Below are 18,941 nucleotides of genomic sequence, written 5' to 3'. Positions count from 1 at the left end.
CCCCTCTCTCTCTCTCTCTCTCTCTCTCTCTCTCTCTCTCTTTCTCTCTTTCTCTCTCTCTCTCTCTCTCTCTCTCTGCAGGGAGACAGACTCCCACCTCTCCAGTTCTACCTCAGTTCGTTTTTACCCTCATGACCTGGTGAGTGCTAAAGAACACACACACAGTTTTCTTTATGCACACACTCTCTGACCTCACTGGTCTGTATTATGTTGAGATACAGTTCTCCCACACATACTGTACGAGAATATGTGTTGTTCACAATGGAGCTTGTGTTTGGACAGAAGCACAGCTGAGACAATAAGATCAGTGTATGTGTGTGTAAACTCACTCCATCTTAGTTCTCTTTTCCTCAGATGCGTCTAAATCGGCTGCTCTCCATGGACCCAGAGCTGTTGGAACAGCACGATGTCGATGGCAGTCCTGACCTGCAGGAGGCTCCGCACTGCACGCAGGACTCCGCCCACAATCACTCGCACACGCACGCACACAAAACCAAGCAGTACTACCGATTCTGGCTCTTGCCGCACCTCTGGGTCGGGCTGCACTTTGATAGACTCACACTACTGGCCCTCTTTGATAGGTACACACACACTCATACACAGTATGTGGGTTAGACAGAATGAGCTCATAGCCTGATGATGAATTTGTGTGTGTCAGGAACCGGGAGGTTCTAGAGAACATGCTCTCCGTGGTTCTGGCGGTTCTCGTGGCCTTTTTGGGTTCAGTGATGCTAGTCAACGGGTTCTTCACTGACATTTGGGTCTTTCAGTTTTGCCTTGTTATTGCCAGCTGCCAGTACTCATTACTGAAGGTAAGTTTGTTCGTTCATTTAGGTGACACCCAAAGCATAAGACGCAGGGGAAATAATACACTTTAAGGTTATCATTTCATAATTGATGAAACTATCTTGATCATCTTTACTCAGAGCGTCCAACCTGATTCTTCCTCCCCCCGACATGTGAGTAACAAACACACAATAACACACTCCAAATAACGTAATACACAATCCATAAGGATAAGCCTAAAAACATAACATGGAAATATTGAAAAAGGAGACATGATTTTCTCTTTGTCTCATCTGTGTGTGTGTGTTGTCTGTGTGTGTATAGGGTCATAACCGTATCATCGCCTACAGCAGGCCAGTCTATTTCTGTCTCTGCTGTGGGCTGATCTGGCTGTTGCATTATGGGAGTGTAAACAGCAGCACTAGTTCAGTGTCTCTGTATGGAGTCGCTCTCACCAGCTCCGTCCTACTGTCCCAGGCCCGAGATCTCCTCATCGGTGAGCACTGACGCACAAGAGGCCGTAAATGCCCAGAAGATGAATATAGAGGAGTTCATGTTTGCTCTTTTTTGAAATATGCATGCAGTAAGGTTTATCTCAGCATTCCTGCGAATGTGAAAGCGTGCCAGAGCTGAGCACAGATAAAATAATGCTGATGTGACAAGACTAAACTACTCCAGCATTACAAACTCTATCTCTCTCTGTAGTTTTTACCCTGTGCTTCCCCATCATCTTCTTCATTGGGCTGCTCCCTCAGATTAACACTTTCGTCATGTACCTACTTGAGCAACTTGACATACATGTCTTTGGAGGAAACGGTAAAACTTGTGTGTTTGTAGTTGTTTAGGGAGAAAAAATGTAGTAGTAATGATTTTGTATAATGAAGATGTATATGCAAAATTGTCCTTGTAATGTCTGTGCTCATTCCCAGCATGCACCAGTCTGCTCTCGGCTCTCTATAGCGTCCTGCGCAGCATCGTCACTGTAGCGATGCTCTACGGGTTTTGCTACGGAGCCTTGAAGGTGATTCTCCATTGCTTTTTAATTCTCCTCGGATGTCAGTTTGCCTCGAAGCAGTTAGTTTTTCTGTGTTAAGTACATTCTGAGCACATTCACACTGAACATTGCGTGGGTTTTCAGGACTCGTGGGATCCTCAGCACATTCCTGTACTTTTCTCAGTGTTTTGTGGGCTGTTGGTTGCCGTTTCGTACCATCTCAGTCGCCAGAGCAGCGACCCCTCCGTGCTTATGTAAGTGCTGTGGGTGGGTTTGTGTTTTTGACCAATGATGCTGGTATTTTTCTTGCTGTCAGTGTTTTGAGTTGAGCTGTTTGAGTATTTATATCTTCTCGTAGATGTGTCTTTGGATAGTTCCTGTTTTGCATAGTTTACATATCTCTTCTAACAGAAGGATGGCATTTAATATTTTTACTTTGAACACTCCACCCCTCCCTTTCGAAGCACTACGACAACTGACGCAGGACGAACATGTTGTCACATTTTCACTTCTTTGCCGAAGGAGATAACGTATTTACGAAACGCGCTCTGTAAAGCAGTTTGTCGTTTAGGGCTTCTGTAGAAACAACATGGCGAATTCCATGTAAGGGGACCCGCAATGTTTGTAGATAGAAAAAGCTCATTCTAAGGTAATTAAAACATAACGCTTCATTATGTAAGGTCTTTATAGACCTCTGAAGACATAGTTATGTATATTATATTGCATTTCTGTCAAAATAGATCCTCCAAAAAATGACACATTGGACCTTTAAACCAACAACGTCCTTCAGTATTGACTAGACATAGCACAGACTATTATGATGTGTCAGTTGTGTTCTTTGTGAGATTTAATGTTTGTGTTGTTCTGTGTGTGTGTGTAGCTCTTTAGTGCAGTCAAAGGTCTTCCCTAACATAAAAGAGAAAAATCCAGAAGATCCCCTGGCTGAGGTGAAGGATCCTTTACCTGAGAAACTTCGTAACTCTGTGGTAAGCAACCCATTAACGTTTTTACTCAAAAAAGTTAGCGTTTGTATTGCGCATGAGTTTGTCCCAAATGATACATCCATGTTGCTCTGTTCCTATCTGGCTATAGAACGAGAGACTGCAGTCAGATATGATTGTGTGTGTCGTCATCGCTGTACTGTATTTCGCCATACATGTGAGCACAGTCTTCATCGCCTTACAGGTAAAACATTATGATCAAACGACAGGTAATCACTCCTATTTTAAACGACATGAATAGCTCTGATATATGGACTCAGATTGACTTAACACTTGAAAAGAAGACAAATTAAAATGTCACTACTTCTCACACTCCACCTCGCTCTCTCTTCTCTCTTAGCCGTTTTTGAGCTATGTTCTATATGGTCTAGTGGGGGCAGTAGGCCTGTTAACTCATTACCTGTTGCCTCAGATGAGAAAGCAGTTACCCTGGTACTGTTTCTCGCACCCGCTGCTCAAAACCAGGGAGTACTATCAGTTTGAAATCCGGGGTGAGTACAAGTCAAACACTGATTCTGTTGGGATACAGTCAGCAGTAACTGTACTGAAGTGTGTGTTGTGCGTGCAGGTGCAGCCCATGTCATGTGGTTTGAGCGTGCTCATGTGTCGCTGCTGTTTGTGGAGAAGAACATCCTGTATCCTCTGGTTGTGCTCAATGAGCTGAGCGGCAGCGCGCAGGAGCTCGCCAGCCCTCGGAAACTCAACACAGAGTCAGTATTGCCACCTCCACCATCTTTCAGTTCTATTAAAGCTGCAATCTTTAACTTGCTAAAAATAAAAAAATTGTAATTACATAAAAAATGCTGTACTGTAATTTACTGAACCATTTTTATGCAGCATCACTGTTTTACACAGAATGCAACGACATGTTTACTGTCTGTATGGTACCTGAACATCTGTCTATCTTGAGCTTCCTAAATAATCATAAACACCTTTGCATAATACAAGCAATTTTTCAATTTCCATCTCTCTCTATTTCTCTCAGGTTTGGCGCTCTAATGATAACTGTCGCTGGGCTGAAACTGCTCCGTTCTTCCTTCAGCAGTTCAACATATCAGTACGTCACTGTCCTCTTTACTGTCCTGTTCTTCACTTTTGATTACCAGCAGTTCTCTGAGACGTTGCTGCTTGACCTCTTCATCATGTCCATTGTCTTCAGCAAGGTAAGTCAAAGAGGTATTTAGCCACAACTTCAAAAGGTTTTGTTTATCTAAGATTAATTATTATATATTCTAAAATGGTCAGTTCTGGTCCTAGATTCTGATTGGCCGAGCCGAGCCGAGTTCTAAGGCGTTATAAAATACCCCGATTTATAACGGCTGACCGCATTACTTAGCCTAAACATAATTTTATTTACTTTATTTTATGAAACCTTGCTACGCATATGGAATAACCGTTTTATAAAAAGCAATAAGGCCCGTGAAGCAGTGGGTTACAGTGCATTTTATAACAGCTAAGGGGGTTTTAGGACAACGCCCTTAGCTGTTATAAAATGCACTGTAACCCACTGCTTCTTGGGGCTTATTGCTTTAATAAAATGTATTGATAAATAATATTTGATTGTTGTGATTTTTGTGTTTTGTAGTTATGGGAGCTCTTTTATAAGCTGAAGTTTGTTTATACGTACATTGCTCCGTGGCAGATCACCTGGGGCTCTGCCTTCCACGCCTTCGCCCAACCGTTTGCAGTGCCACGTATCCTTAACGCACTATGTTTTAGCCTTAATGTGGGTTTTTTTGTAGTTTTTTTCTTAACTCCACCCATTCCAGATTCGGCCATGTTGTTCGTTCAAGCCATCGTTTCTGCCGTGTTCTCCACTCCATTGAACCCGTTCCTCGGCAGTGCCATTTTCATCAGTTCATATGTTAGACCTGTGCGCTTCTGGGAGAGAGAATACAAGTAAGATACTCCACCTTTTATATCTTTGTTAAATTTCTGGTTCCTTACGAACACTAAATTTCTTTCTGTGTTTTGGATCACCAGTAAAATCAAATCAGAAATAGGTTGGATGTTGTGAGAGAATTCTTCTGCAGATCTGGGAGCACAAAAACAAGACACAGAGAGGCATCAAGCTTTTGAACTCATTTATTTTAGAAACTACAACTCTTTATATACGGTGCCAAAAGACATCTGGCAGGTTTCATATGTCCAGGGATTCACAGAATGACCAAATAAGGTATAGCAGTTCGGACAAAGAATGTTTAGCTTAGAAGGAATCCCCTCCTCCCAGGAATAGCCAGAAGGAATCCCTTGCTCCTATATAGCCAGCAATGTATTCAGTGAGCTTAACAACTTTACAATTCTTTATTTTGTGGGCTTGTATTCATTTATGCGGAAATTAAATCTAACAGTCTTGTTTTTCTTTGTTGTCTTTGTTTTCACGTTTCTGATTTTGTTGGTTTTAGTACTAAGCGAGTGGATCATTCCAACACCAGACTGGCCTCTCAGCTTGACAGAAACCCAGGTATAGCCAGATTTATTATAGTTTTAATTTTTGCTACGTTACTTGGTCTTTTTGTATTTTAAAATTGAATTTAGTTTTTTTGTTAGTTTAAATGTCCTAAGGCTGACAATTTAAAAAATGCTGAAAGTTTAGTAATACATTGACGATCGTAAATAGGGTTTTGGAAATCTTTTTTTTTTGTAATTGTTTCGATTCAATCAGATCAGACACGTATAGCTTTAGTTTAGTTTTAAAAACATTTTTAAAACCAAATTTTATTCCATAGTGTTGATCTATTTCAGAGTTTCTGGGTTTTGTTTGCTCATGGATGTCTAGTTTTTAAACCTGCATTCTCTCTCCTCCTCATCTGTGCAGGTTCAGATGATAACAACCTGAACTCAATCTTCTACGAGCACCTGACGCGTTCCCTGCAGCATTCTCTGTGTGGTGATCTTCAGCTGGGCCGCTGGGGAAACTACAGCACTGGAGATTGCTTCATCCTGGCATCTGATTACCTCAACGCTCTCGTTCACCTCGTCGAGATTGGCAACGGACTCATCACCTTCCAGCTCCGAGGACTTGAGTTCAGGGGTGAGTCTAGTTTATTGGAAAATAAGTGAGTTCCTTTCCTTTTTTCTTTCTTACTCAGTTTCCACTCTCTCTCTCTCTCTCTCTCTCTCTCTCTCAGGGACGTACTGTCAGCAGAGAGAAGTAGAGGCGATAACGGAAGGAGTTGAAGAAGATGAAAGCTGCTGTTGTTGTGAACCTGGTCATCTGCCCCACCTGCTGTCATTTAATGCTGCCTTCGGCCAGCGCTGGCTGGCATGGGAGGTTCTGGTCACTAAATACGCCCTGGAAGGCTACAGCATCACCGATAACAGCGCAGCGTCTATGCTGCAGGTCTTTGATCTGCGGAGAATCCTCACCACGTACTACGTCAAGGTCAGCATACATCTCTTCTATCTTGTACCAAAGCTAAATGGCTTTAAGCTTGAGACTAGAGGTGGTCAAATCTGAATCATTTTTTCGTACTGTTCAACTATTCTGCATATGTCTGTATTTATATTTGTCTGTAGGGCATCGTTTACTACGTCATTGCGTCTCCTAAACTGGAGGAGTGGCTGGCGAATGAAGTCCTTCTCGAAGGTCTGAAGAGCTGCGGAGAGCACAACTATGTGGACCTGGATCCGACCTTTAACCCCAACATTGATGAGGACTATGACCACAGACTGGCCGGAATCTCTAGAGACAGTTTCTGCTCCGTCTACCTACTGTGGATTCAGTACTGTAATTCACGGAGAGAGAAGGTAAACACACACGCGCACACACACACACACACACACATCATGACAAACACGTGTCTCTGGATAGAGTAAGAATGCTCAGATGTAAACAGTCTTGTCACTTCTCTTTCTCAGCCACTGGACAGTGAAAAAGACTCTAAGTTGGTTCTGCTTTGTTATGGTCTGTGCGTTTTGGGAAGGAGAGCCCTAGGAACTGCATCTCACCATATGTCCAGGTGGGGGCGCACAATCCTTTTTTTGCAGCTAGCGGTATGTACTTTACAACTTGGCGTGTGTGTGTGTGTGTGTGTGTGTGTTTTAATGTGTGTTTACATTGTCACAGTAATCTGGAGTCATTCCTGTACGGGCTGCATGCCTTGTTTAAGGGAGATTTCCGGATCTCATCCGTAAGAGACGAATGGATCTTTACTGACATGGAACTGCTGAGGAAGGTGGTCGTGCCTGGAATACGCATGTCACTCAAACTGCACCAGGTGAGAGGTGTATATGTGTGCGTTTGTGTGAGACACAGGGGTATTGATATCATATGTGATGTTTTCTCACTGTTGTACTAAATGTAATGTTATAATCATGGGATTTTGCCGAGAGGTAAAGTCTTTTATAATGGCTCTCTGGAATTTCATTTGATTCTGATTGTTCAGTCACAGTATTACTCACTTATTTACGTTTAATATGTTTTAATGGAAATGATGTCTGTCTTTGCAGGATCATTTCACATCACCCGATGAATACGAGGAGTCATCTGTGTTGTTTGAAGCTATCTCGACCCACGAGCAGACACTTGTGATCGCTCACGAGGGCGACCCGGCCTGGCGCAGTGCGGTGCTGTCCAACTCTCCCTCTCTGCTCGCCCTCAGACACGTGTTGGATGAAGGAACTAACGAATATAAGATCATCATGCTTAACAGACGCTACCTCAGCTTCAGGGTCATAAAGGTGAGGGAGGGAAGTGAGGTAGAAGGAACAGAATGGAAGAGGTTAAAGAGAGAGAGTCGCTCTTTGCATAGTTTTTATGCATTGGAAAAGACCATTTAATATTTATATTGTGTAAATTGTTGTTTTGTGTGTTCTCAGGTGAATAAGGAGTGTGTGCGTGGCTTGTGGGCGGGCCAGCAGCAGGAATTGGTGTTTTTGCGGAACAGAAACCCGGAGCGCGGAAGCATCCAGAACGCCAAGCAAGCGCTACGCAACATGATCAACTCTTCCTGCGACCAGCCAATCGGATACCCCATCTATGTGTCACCCCTGACAACCTCTTACTGTAATACACACCCACAGCTGGGATACGTACTGGGTGGACCAATCAGCATCAGCAACATAAGAAACTTCATTGTTAACACTTGGCACAGGTTTGTGTGTGAATATAAGAGAAACATATTTTTATTTATATTAATATTGTAATAACAGTGTTGTTCTTTTTATGTAGACTGCGTAAAGGTTGCGGTGCCGGCTGTAACAGTGGTGGGAACGTAGAAGATTGTGATGCAGGCGGTCTGTCGTGTGGCAGTGGGAATTCTGGGACAGGAGCTAGTGATTCCCAGCACAGCTCAGGACCTACAGCACTACATGCTTACACACCTCATTCTTTAGGTAAACATGACTCGTACTGGCTAAACACATTGTTATTGTTTACCCAGACAAGGCCTCATTAAAATGTGTTAATATGTGCAAATCCTCCCTGGGTTTTTAACCTTTGTATAATTTGTGACACTTTATTTGCATTACATTTTTGCAAAGCATATGCAAAACCCTTTTAGTGCAGAAAACAAACTTTGAATGTTTTGAATGCTGATATTTTGTTGTATGAACGTTGAAAACCTCTTGAATGTTTTGTTGTTGGATGCAAGATGGACAATTTAAAGCAAGAATCAAAGTCGAAAGGTTATTAGTTCTGCATAGTTTGAAAGCTTTATAGCTCCTAAAATGTTATGAAAGGATGCTAGGGTGTTTCTTGGTGGTTCCTCAGGTGTTATGGGTGGATGTTGCTGATGGATATAGGTGATGGATGGGTGCTGTGGGTGGATGTTGTGGATATAGGTGATGGATGTTTATAGCTTTTGTGATTATGTAGCTGGGGTCATGGCCTGAAACAAAGTAAATTGAAGTAACCTACAATAATCTCTTTCTCTCCAGGTATGAGTCAGAGTTCTCAGTCTGTACAGTCTGGTTTAGTGCGACAGTCACCCGCTCGTGCTTCTGTGGTGAGTCAGTCGTCCTCGTATCGGCACAGCAGCAGCCGTCAGTCTTCACTCCGCACCTCTGTGACGGGTCTGGAGCCCTGCAGACGATCCTCCAGCAGCCAGCTGTCTCTCCGCACGCTGCCCACCTCCCTCCAACTCCGCCTGGGCACCAATGCTTCAGCTGCCTCCGACCCGCCCGGCCCCTCCAGTTCCCTGTCCGCCCACTCCATCCCTCCCTGTAAAAGACACGCCCACGCGCTCGCAGGCCTGCTGGGAAACGAGGCCTTAGGGCTGGGGACGGACAGCCATCCTCACCCCCACCATCATCTTCACCACATCCACCATCATCATCACAATCCGTCGCTGTCCTGTCTGAGGAGGGATGACATCTCTTATAGAGTGCAGGTGAGCATCTGGTTGGCTGTTTCTCTTTTTGTGCGTCTGGATTTTGTTGTTTGGATTTAATGTTTGTATTTTGTTATGGGTGTATGTGTAGATCGTGGATGTCAGTCAGGTGTTGGATGTGATGAATCAGTCAAAGAGGAAGGAGCTTGTGTGGCCGGATGAGAGCATGAGACTGAGAGCCGGACGGAACTTCTGGAGAGAGTGGTGCCCCCTAGAGGGCATGGAGGGTCACGTGAGTGCATCACCCATTCTACCATTTCATATTATTTTTCAAAATATATTATTTTTTTATCTCATCTGTAGGTGGTTCATCGTTGGGTGCCTTGCAGCCGTGACCCGGTTAGTCGATCTCACATCGATAAAACCATCCTGCTGGTACAGGTGGAAGATAAACTGGTTCCTATTGTTGAGACTGGAGTAATTGAACTGGGGGCAGAGGTGTGAGGACACACATGCTTTTAATGTCAGGCCTCCGCACGTGCCGATGGACAACAATCCACACTCCTTCTCAGCTGCTGATCAGGGCGCAGGAAGCCAGGGAATTGTGCAAAAGGAAAAAATACACACACACCCTGCAAGAAGCACACTTGCTAAAATCCGGACAGAAAGCTGCCTTGCTCCGTGTTTCTCGGATATGCTGCATGAGAGATCAGCTCCTGTAAACTTTTCTCTCTCTCCGTTTCTCCTTTATGAGCAGCAGTGGTCTCATTCTGTCTTTAAGTTTCTATGCATCTCATCAGCTGTCTGTAAACACATGCAAACACGCAGGGAACATTGAGACATGCTTGATACAGTACACACAGAGAAAAACGTTTTTTATTGCAACTACACTTTAGTTTTATTTTGTATTTTCTGCCAAATTAAGTCAGGGGCAGTGTTGCCCTGGAAATGCAGTGAGTCAGACTGTGTTTAATAGCTGCCAAGATAGACGGATGAGGATGGTGAAGATGATCCAATGGGATCTCATACAGACCACCTTTATCCCCGTATATTTTGTTAAGGATACATTTCAAAACAGAGACAGGTGTTATGAGAAACTTTAACTTGCACTATGAGGTGTTTTTTTTTTGTTTTTGATTTGCAGCTGTGCACTACTCTCTTAGATCACACATTATTTATTCCTATGCGGTTTGAATCGCTATGGTTACCGATGCCTTTGGAATGATAAATGCGAAATCATAGACACATTCTATTTCTGCCATTTTTTCTTGAGGACGGAGGTGGTTTTTACCACATGTAGTTATGTATGAATATATATATATATATATGTGTGTGTGTGTCTGTAAAAAGATTTGGCTTTGAATATTTATTATTGTATTTACATTTTGTTATATTGTTTTTCATTTACTGGACAAATAAAGATGCATAAATATAAAGAACCATCGATTTAGCGTATAATACACTGTATGAGTGAATGATGAATGCAAGTGCAATGTCATTCTCATAAATCATAGTTCATCTTAGTTTAGCTCATATTCATGTGATGTGAGGGTGAAGGTTGCTATCCATGATGAGATCATCTGAGGATTTCTATCTTAACATGTTTATTGATGAACGAATGAATGCGCGTTAGCTGATCAGTAATGCTTTGATTTTAGTGGTGACGCGTGTAGGCTGCCATAATCCATATTGAAATATTTTTATAAACTTCTTACAGAAATGAAACGATTCTAAATTAATGCATTGAAAGAATGGATATAAATAAGTGAATAATAAATTTACTTTACTTAAATTTAAGAAAGCAATTTTTATAGACTAATTCTGCTGTTAGGAGTTAGATGGCTAAAGATTTTAATATAGTTATGAACAGCAGGAAGTCATGTATTAGAATATTTTGAGGGAAATTTTTAGTTTCAAACATATTAACAGATGTGCACACCTGCAAAACTAGTTAAAAAAGAAAAATGTTCAATATTAATCTAAAGGAAACAAGTTTAAAGAATTAAAAATAACTTTGTTGTGATGCTCACAAAAAAAGTAACTTCTTAAAATAAACTCCTAATTAAATCAAATTTCAAACTAAAAAAACTGAAATCAATTTCCAAACTAAAAAAAATGAAATTAAGAATGAATCCGTTTAATAGCTACTTCCTCAATGAAATTTAAGTAAGTGTACATTATTGTAGTGGCTGGAGGAAGAAACTCCGAAATCAATGGACCAATTTAACACGACAGGTATCAGATCTGCTTCTACCTCAAAATTAGACAAAGCACTAAATACAGCTGCTTGCCTTGAAGACGCGTTGTATCATGACAATGCTATTTCTCTCATGACTACTGTAAAAATGAAACAGCGGTCATATGACAATCGGATGACCTGATCATGTGCAGTCAAATATTCTCCAGATCTTTAGAACAGGTGTCAACTGTAAAGCTTCTTTATGAGAAACTCCAAAAAATTGGAGGTTAAAACTGGTTAGTAAATCCCCTCACACCAATGGCATTTCCCCGGAACTTTCCTTATGGTAAAACACCATACTAGTCAAATTACTGACAAACCACAACAAAAGTAACCCTGAAACTGATTTCATATTCGTAAATGATTCGTTGTTTTGTTTTCTAGCGAAACTCATGGCACATGACCGAACAGTCACGCGGTCAGTAGAAGCTCCGCCCAGGCGGAAATAAGAAAAAAATGATTGGCTGGCGAGCCGAGACGCTTAACGCTGATTGGATGCCGCTGCGAGTCCGTTGCAAGGTTTTGGATACTGCGCATGCGCCTCAAGCAAAACGCTAGTAATAAAAGCGTCCCGTAGATGCGGGTCATGTATGCTGGCAGTGCGTAAAACAAAAGGTAAGTGCACATCAACAGTTAATGTTTTTATTTTTGTAATAAGCTTGTGGAGATTGTTTGTAGCTTTTACTTGTGTTGCGTATAATCAATAGCCTGGAAGAAAATAAATATTTATGTACGCGAGTACAGATAAAATGGCCTGGTGTTATTATAGCCCTTATTTCCTTGTTCGAATATAGGGAATACGACACTCATTCCCCAGAAATATACCATAAACATCATGGTCACTAGGAAAAACCTACAAAAAATGTTATTTGTAAAGATAAAAAGAGCAGAGAAATTATTTGTTTCTATTCTGGTATAACTCAAAAGGATAAGACCGTTTCAGTCTTACTGTAAACAGTCTTACTCAAAGTTCAGTCTGACTGTAAAAGCCAAGGACATCTGTTGACCTACAGATAACACACTGTATGTCAAAGTGATTGGCTGACTTTAGAAGCTTAGTGTATATACTATAGCACTGACGCAATATGTGTTGAATAAAAAATAGTGCATTACAAATGTAAACGTATCTGCTATATAGTTACATCAGGCATTCAAATTTGTTGCCTTTTAAAGGAAGTATGAAATTAATTCTGTGCATGTTATTCTTATATTAGTAAACTGCAGACATGACTCCACTGACAGTAAGCATTTTTGGCCTCATCTTGAGTTTGGGACTGGCAGTGAGCGCTTTTCCTGCCGAGCAGCCTGAAAATGGAAAGCACTGGGTTGTCATTGTGGCTGGATCCAATGGCTGGTACAACTACAGGCATCAGGTGAGAGCGCATTGGATTTTTCCATCAACTAGAATGACTGTGTATTAGTTGTCCTAACTATAATAGCGTTACATGCTTCTGTTTTTGTATATGGATAGGCTGACGTTTGCCACGCCTATCAGATTATCCACAAAAATGGAATTCCAGATGAGCAGATTGTGGTGATGATGTATGATGATCTGGCAAAGTCCCCTGAGTGAGCATTACCTTTATTTTTTTCTGAACTAATGGTATTAAAACCTGGATAACATTTAGAACCCACATTTGAGCTTTGGAAGAGATAATGCATGACCTGGGAAGTTGCTTTGTTCTTTTATCACTGTTGGGATTTTGAATGAAGGTTATATTATTCCAGATTGCGGAAAATGTACCATGAGGTGTTTGTCTAAAAATGTAGGCTTTGAAAATAAATGTTTCATTTCAACTGTGACATTTTATCGTTATAAATTATTTATGTAGGTCAAGTGTTTATTAACTGATGAAGGAAGACGATTGGTTTTTAATCTTTGGATGAATCACATGGTGTCATGGTCAATCTTTAACCTAAGAAAAAGATAGGGTTGTGTTTTTTAATATGATCCAATGACAATTCAAATCACAACACGAACATACAGTACAGAGTTTCATATGACTATATTTGTGTCCAGTAACCCTACTCCAGGAGTGGTCATAAACAGACCCAACGGAACCGATGTTTACAAAGGAGTGCTGAAGGACTACATTGGTGATGTGAGTCGTTCGACTTCTACATCTGAGATTTGATGATAAACCGTGTGTCATCCATTTATTGTAGGGCTGTGTATTGGCAAGTGCCTCCCGATACAATACATATCCCAGTAGATGGGTCACGATACAATATATTGCTATGTATTTCGATATGATAACATTTGCGATATATTGCAATACTTTAAATAGAAAATGTAAAAAGTAGAGCTAGAAATACAACATGCTGTGCACCAGCGGGGGTTATCTGTAAGGATAAGTGTAAAAACATCCCTTACCTCTGCAGAGTGGCTATGATGTGTGATGCATGGACCTTTAGATCAGAGGTTTGGGTTCTCAAACTGTGGATTGCACCCCTCAAGTGGGTAGCACAGGGGAATAAGGTGGATCACGCAAGTCACTTGGTTGTTGTGGTGCATTACAGTTAAAACAATGAACATGGGCAGTATAAAACCCCTGGTTCATCCGTGCTGTAAATGTGCTGGTGTCACATCCGTGAAAGCACAATAAATGTCATTGTTACTTTTCTTAATAAACTTTTTGTCTAATGCACTGAAGTAGCCAAGTGACTTGTGTCATGACTTGCGAAGCTTACAAACAGCATTATTTTACATAATTCATTACTCCATTACTTTCGCCATGCTCGCTTCCACTTACTTTTGGCCGTATGTATATGACATGATTTAAAAAGAAATATCGATAGTAGAGGTATCACTATCGATACACTATTGAAAAAAAAAATTGCAATAGTTACATGTATCGATATTTTTGCACAGCCCTAATTTATTGATATGCTGTGTATTCGTGATTCAGGATGTGACTCCTCAGAATTTCCTGGCCGTGTTGACAGGCAATGTCTCCGCTGTGAAAGGAGGATCTGGGAAAGTGCTGAAAAGGCAAGTTACCATAGCAACCGACAGAGTTGGGGTTGTGTGTGGCTTGCGTGTCTGCAACATTTATGTTAGTATGTAAATTAACTTAAAGAGTACATAACATGAGATCATGAAAATTACATTTCATGCAGTGTGTAATGTTTCCGTGTTTGAAAGCAGTCTGCCAAGTTGTAAATCCGAAGGTGAATGAATAACAGTCAAGAAGTAAAGTAATAATAACTGCCTATTATTACGAAATAATAGTGTTTTTACACATTCTATGTACATAAACTTAAATAAACCAAAGTAGGACCTTAAAGAAACCCTAGTTATGTACACTTTAAGTGGCATTTTAGTGTTTTCCTCCTTCAGTTACTGTAAAATCTCAAATAAAATGTTTGTGTATCTGTTTGTGCATGCTGAGTCAGATATGCCGTTCAACAGGTCTTGTGATGTTTCAACATGTTTTTCTGTGTTTCTTCCTCCTGGCAGTGGTCCAAATGATCATGTGTTTGTGTATTTTACTGATCACGGAGCACCAGGTCTGCTAGCCTTCCCTAATGATGATGTAAGCACTTTCCACTTCCTGTGCACATTTCACTGAGCCAGATCCTTTCAGCCTCTGGCACACACATTACAGTGGGGTCCAAACATCTTAGAACACTTGTGAAAATGTATCTGTTTCGCGAATCTAATATTTAAACTATACAGTAGTTAATCTTAAAGGTCCAGTGTATGGAAAATCTAGCGGTGAAGTTGCAAATTGCAACCAATGGCTCACTGACTCCACCCCTTCCTTTCGAACCATCATGGCAGCTGAAACAGGATTAAGATGTTGTCACGTTTTTACTTCTTTGCCGAAGGAGATAATGTATTTACCAAACGCGCTCTGTAGAGCAGTTTGTCTCTTTAGGGCTACTGTAGAAACAACATGGAGAATTCCATGTAAGCGGACCCGTGGTGTATGTAGATAGAAGTGGCTCATTCTAAGGTAATAAAAACAGCTATACAGCTCTGAAGACATAGTTATGTATATTATGCGTCTATGTCAATAGATCCTCCCAAAAATAACACATTGGACCTGAAAGCTTAAAAAAAAGATATTTTTAATGATCCCAAACCTTTGCTTAAAAGGTGGTCGACTTTGCTTTTTAAAATGTTCTCTAACTTTTTTCTCAAGCTGGGGTCCATCATAACGGAGAACTAGTGTTTCTTTACAATACGATTAGGCTTTTGCGTGCAATGTCAGCAATGGGTCAGCTGACATTAAACGATGACTCAGAAGGTTGCTACGTTGACAACTTTACAGTAATTGTGTCTCTAGAGAGGTTGAAGTGAAATGGTTTCACTTTTCTATAACTGACATGTGACCGTGAGTTTATGCAGATGTTTTACATTTAACCGTTAATCATATTAATCATACAATGTCTCTGTCATTATTTTAGCTTCATGTTGATGACATGATGGCTGCCATCAAGTACATGCATACCAACAAAAAATACAAGAAGGTGACTGTTACACATGTTCTTTCATTAATATTTGATTCTAAAATGATCTCTGAAGCATGACTTCTAAACATCTCTCTCTCTCTCACACACACACACACACAGATGGTGTTGTATATTGAGGCCTGTGAGTCTGGCTCTATGATGAAGCCCCTGCCAGTTGACATTAATGGTGAGTTTGTCTCACATCATTGCATATGCTGTGTGTGAATCGTACAGTAGTAACAATCGTTCCTTGATCTGTCTCAGTTTATGCCACGACTGCAGCCAATACTCATGAGTCCTCGTATGCCTGTTACTACGATGAGGCCAGAGACACATACCTGGGAGACTGGTACAGCGTCAACTGGATGGAGGACTCAGACGTGGTTAGAATACACACACATCACACACTCACTACTCATACTAGACATAATATTCCTAAAATATGTTTTATATGATGTTGTGTTTGATTTGATAGGAGGATCTGAGCACTGAGACATTGGCTAAACAGTTTAAGATCGTAAAGGCCAAAACCAACACCAGCCACGTGATGCAGTATGGAAATAAGGTATTGGGCAATTATGACTTGCATAGCTTCTCACAGCATTTATCTCTGTGGGAAATTTGTAGTGCTTCATCACTGTGATAAGCAAGTATCTGATAAAAGCAGAAAGGCTGGTCTAGTCAGTATCTGCATAGCCTGGTAAATTCCAAACGTAACCAATTTTGTGTGTGTTGCAGACGCTATCCCATATGAAGGTGGTTGCCTTCCAAGGTAACAACAAAGGTGGCGTTGAGATGGGCGAGCCTGTATCTTTGCCTGTGATTACGGAACATGACCTCATGAGCAGCCCGGATGTGCCACTTGCAATCATGAAGAGGAAACTCATGAAGACCAACGATATCGATGCTGCCCACGCTCACCTGCAGGAAATCAAAGCACATCTGCAGGTATGAGACGCTGCCGTGTATCGGTCACTCTATGATGGGTATGACAAACTGCTGTTTTGTGAAATGAACAGAGGGAATGAAACCATGAGAATTCAAAAAAATTGAGTTTGGTTTTATAATGGTGGTAAGCAAAATTATAAGTTGCACCTTTTCCATTAATCCCTGAAATGTTTTATTGTTTATGAAAAAAAACCATTTGTTTTGTTGGATGTACTTCTTTTTGCATGTGTAGGTGCGGGAGCTGCTTGCCAACACCATGCGTAAAATCGTGGAGCATGTGGTACAGGAGAAAGAAGAAGCGCAGAATTATTTGGATGGGCGTGAAGACCTCACACAGTATGAATGTTATAAAACCACCGTCAATCACTACAAGCAACACTGCTTCAACTGGCACCAGCAAGAGGTACAAAAAGTAATCTTGGGGTTTTGTGTCGTGTGATTTCTAAGAATCTAACCTTTGAACCCATCTGCACCTTTTGCGGATTATTTATACAAAATAAATTGACACGTTAAAAACCCCTTTATCAACTTTAGGAAGCCTATAGCATTTAACTTTGTTCCACTGTGTGTTGCAGTATGAGTATGCTCTGAGACACTTGTACGCTTTAGTCAACATGTGTGAGGGTGGATACCAGGCAAAGAGGTAAAAACACATTCTTCACATTTTATCTTTCCAAATTATTTTAGAGCTTAGTGTCTAAAATAACAACTAAAAATCGATTAGCCTTTTTTCATAACGCAATGGCGCCCCCTGTCAGTAGTAGCTGGTATAAACAGTTATCTTGGGGGATGTGAATGAAAGTTTGATATTTTATCTATGATTTAGAATCCCATTTTAATATTTGTCTATTCTAGCAGAATCACAATGGCCATGGACCATGTGTGTTACTTCAGACAGTAAACATGTGAACTTGAGGGCTTGTGTCGGATGAACTACACTTTGCACACATGAATCTGGTCATGGGGAAATCTCTATCATCACACTGCAATCTCATGCTAGCTTTGGTTTTGATTATTGATTATATGTTTTCGAAGAATTGCACTTTTAATTTTTTATGTGAATGTTTTACTTGCTTTTATATTTTACTCTAAAGAAAGACGTTGCCCTGTGACTCCTGACAAACCTAATGGACCAATACCATTTTTTTATTCTGTGAGAACTTTCTACATTTCAGTTACTTTATTAATGAATATGTTTTAAGAGCGTGTAAACCAAACTATTTAAACATCTAGAGAATGAATGAGGATGTCCTACACGATATCGAATGGCTGCGATATCGTTTAAAACTACTTCAATCCATTTAAATGAATACTAGATAAAATGCATTGTGTAACACGATGCACTTTAAGATTACGTTTTAAGGTCATGACTCAAGTCTGAATTATGAATCTATAATAGATTTTTGTTGTTGTTGATCAGCTTGGTAACAAAGCCATGACAATGCCCAATAAAAACAAACTCAAAGATGTATTGGTTATTGACTAATACATTAAGTACAAACCAACTTATCTACCTGAAACCTGTGGTCATACTTAAGAAGAAGTGTCTTAAATGACTGAGATCAGCTCTGATGGGAAACAGCTGCAGTTTGAGTAGCTAATGAGCAGGTTTGTTCTGTGTAATGGCTGTGGTGTCAGGCTGGTCATTATGTCAAGTACTCTCCACTTAGAGAAAATTTGAGCCTCAACCCTCTGAACTAAAGGTGGTATGTTTGCTAGATTTAGGCCTGGTTTCATAGACGAGGCTTATTTTAAATCAGGGCTATGCCTTAGTTGGATTAGGATATTTGAGTCACTTTTATAAAAATGCTTTAGAAAGAAACATTACCTATGTGCATCTTTAGACAAAACAATAGCACTGACATATTTTACGATATGTTAGGGCAAGTTATTTTCAGATCAGACAGCTCAAACATTCATTTAAGTCTGGGACTAGCCTTAAACCTTGTCTGTGAAACCGGGCCTTAGCTTTCTGAAAGCAAGTTTGAACTGGTGACAAAGTAGGCTAAAACTGCTGTGAAACAATACACTGATCTACAACCAGTCTTTCTGTCAATATATATTATGTTAAGCAGTATATTGTCATTTGATTATAAAAATAAACCGGTATTGAGTGGAGTTTTGAATGTTTCTATATTATTTTAGCCCTTGGTTGTTTCAGGCAATGGTTGGGTCAAATACAGACATTTTCTAGATTAATTTAACCCAGATTTTGAGTTTGTCCCTTTTTGACCCAGCATGGG

At 40.6% G+C, this 18,941-nt stretch overlaps 2 protein-coding genes across 8 annotated transcripts in view; both read left to right on the top strand.

Moving 5' to 3' along the window:
* pcnx1 (pecanex 1) overlaps positions 1-10,492 on the top strand; it is a 25,014-nt gene extending 14,522 nt beyond the window's left edge. For 2 of the 7 annotated variants that reach the window (XM_057341801.1, XM_057341800.1), the window contains exons 10-36: positions 82-139; positions 340-581; positions 659-812; positions 927-959; positions 1,111-1,282; positions 1,492-1,602; positions 1,716-1,807; positions 1,925-2,034; positions 2,661-2,766; positions 2,873-2,965; positions 3,122-3,272; positions 3,350-3,491; positions 3,767-3,944; positions 4,367-4,475; positions 4,551-4,680; positions 5,187-5,245; positions 5,600-5,815; positions 5,913-6,166; positions 6,301-6,531; positions 6,643-6,743; positions 6,851-7,001; positions 7,234-7,464; positions 7,603-7,877; positions 7,955-8,118; positions 8,662-9,113; positions 9,205-9,345; positions 9,417-10,492. In XM_057341801.1, the coding sequence (XP_057197784.1) occupies positions 82-139; positions 340-581; positions 659-812; positions 927-959; positions 1,111-1,282; positions 1,492-1,602; positions 1,716-1,807; positions 1,925-2,034; positions 2,661-2,766; positions 2,873-2,965; positions 3,122-3,272; positions 3,350-3,491; positions 3,767-3,944; positions 4,367-4,475; positions 4,551-4,680; positions 5,187-5,245; positions 5,600-5,815; positions 5,913-6,166; positions 6,301-6,531; positions 6,643-6,743; positions 6,851-7,001; positions 7,234-7,464; positions 7,603-7,877; positions 7,955-8,118; positions 8,662-9,113; positions 9,205-9,345; positions 9,417-9,557 (4,297 nt within the window). In that variant the 3' untranslated portion in view covers positions 9,558-10,492. Of the gene's footprint in view, positions 1-81; positions 140-339; positions 582-658; positions 813-926; positions 960-1,110; positions 1,283-1,491; positions 1,603-1,715; positions 1,808-1,924; positions 2,035-2,660; positions 2,767-2,872; positions 2,966-3,121; positions 3,273-3,349; positions 3,492-3,766; positions 3,945-4,366; positions 4,476-4,550; positions 4,681-5,186; positions 5,246-5,599; positions 5,816-5,912; positions 6,167-6,300; positions 6,532-6,642; positions 6,744-6,850; positions 7,002-7,233; positions 7,465-7,602; positions 7,878-7,954; positions 8,119-8,661; positions 9,114-9,204 lie in introns of all 7 variants that reach the window. The other 5 variants (XM_057341798.1, XM_057341797.1, XM_057341802.1 and 2 more) reach the window with 4 other exon arrangements.
* Positions 10,493-11,794: 1,302 nt separating this feature from the next.
* On the top strand, positions 11,795-18,816 carry lgmn (legumain). Its single transcript, XM_057342857.1, has 14 exons — positions 11,795-11,907; positions 12,507-12,665; positions 12,764-12,861; positions 13,313-13,394; positions 14,202-14,284; positions 14,753-14,828; positions 15,706-15,768; positions 15,871-15,937; positions 16,015-16,133; positions 16,226-16,315; positions 16,489-16,698; positions 16,931-17,101; positions 17,274-17,341; positions 17,557-18,816. Exons 2-14 carry the CDS (start codon positions 12,519-12,521, stop codon positions 17,597-17,599), a joined length of 1,317 nt encoding a protein of 438 aa, XP_057198840.1. The 5' UTR covers positions 11,795-11,907; positions 12,507-12,518; the 3' UTR covers positions 17,600-18,816.
* The last annotated feature ends 125 nt before the right edge of the window (positions 18,817-18,941 follow it).

Source organism: Triplophysa rosa, linkage group LG9 (assembly GCF_024868665.1).
Source record: "Triplophysa rosa linkage group LG9, Trosa_1v2, whole genome shotgun sequence".
NCBI lineage: Eukaryota > Metazoa > Chordata > Actinopteri > Cypriniformes > Nemacheilidae > Triplophysa > Triplophysa rosa.
This window is presented reverse-complemented; position numbering and strand designations above follow the sequence as displayed.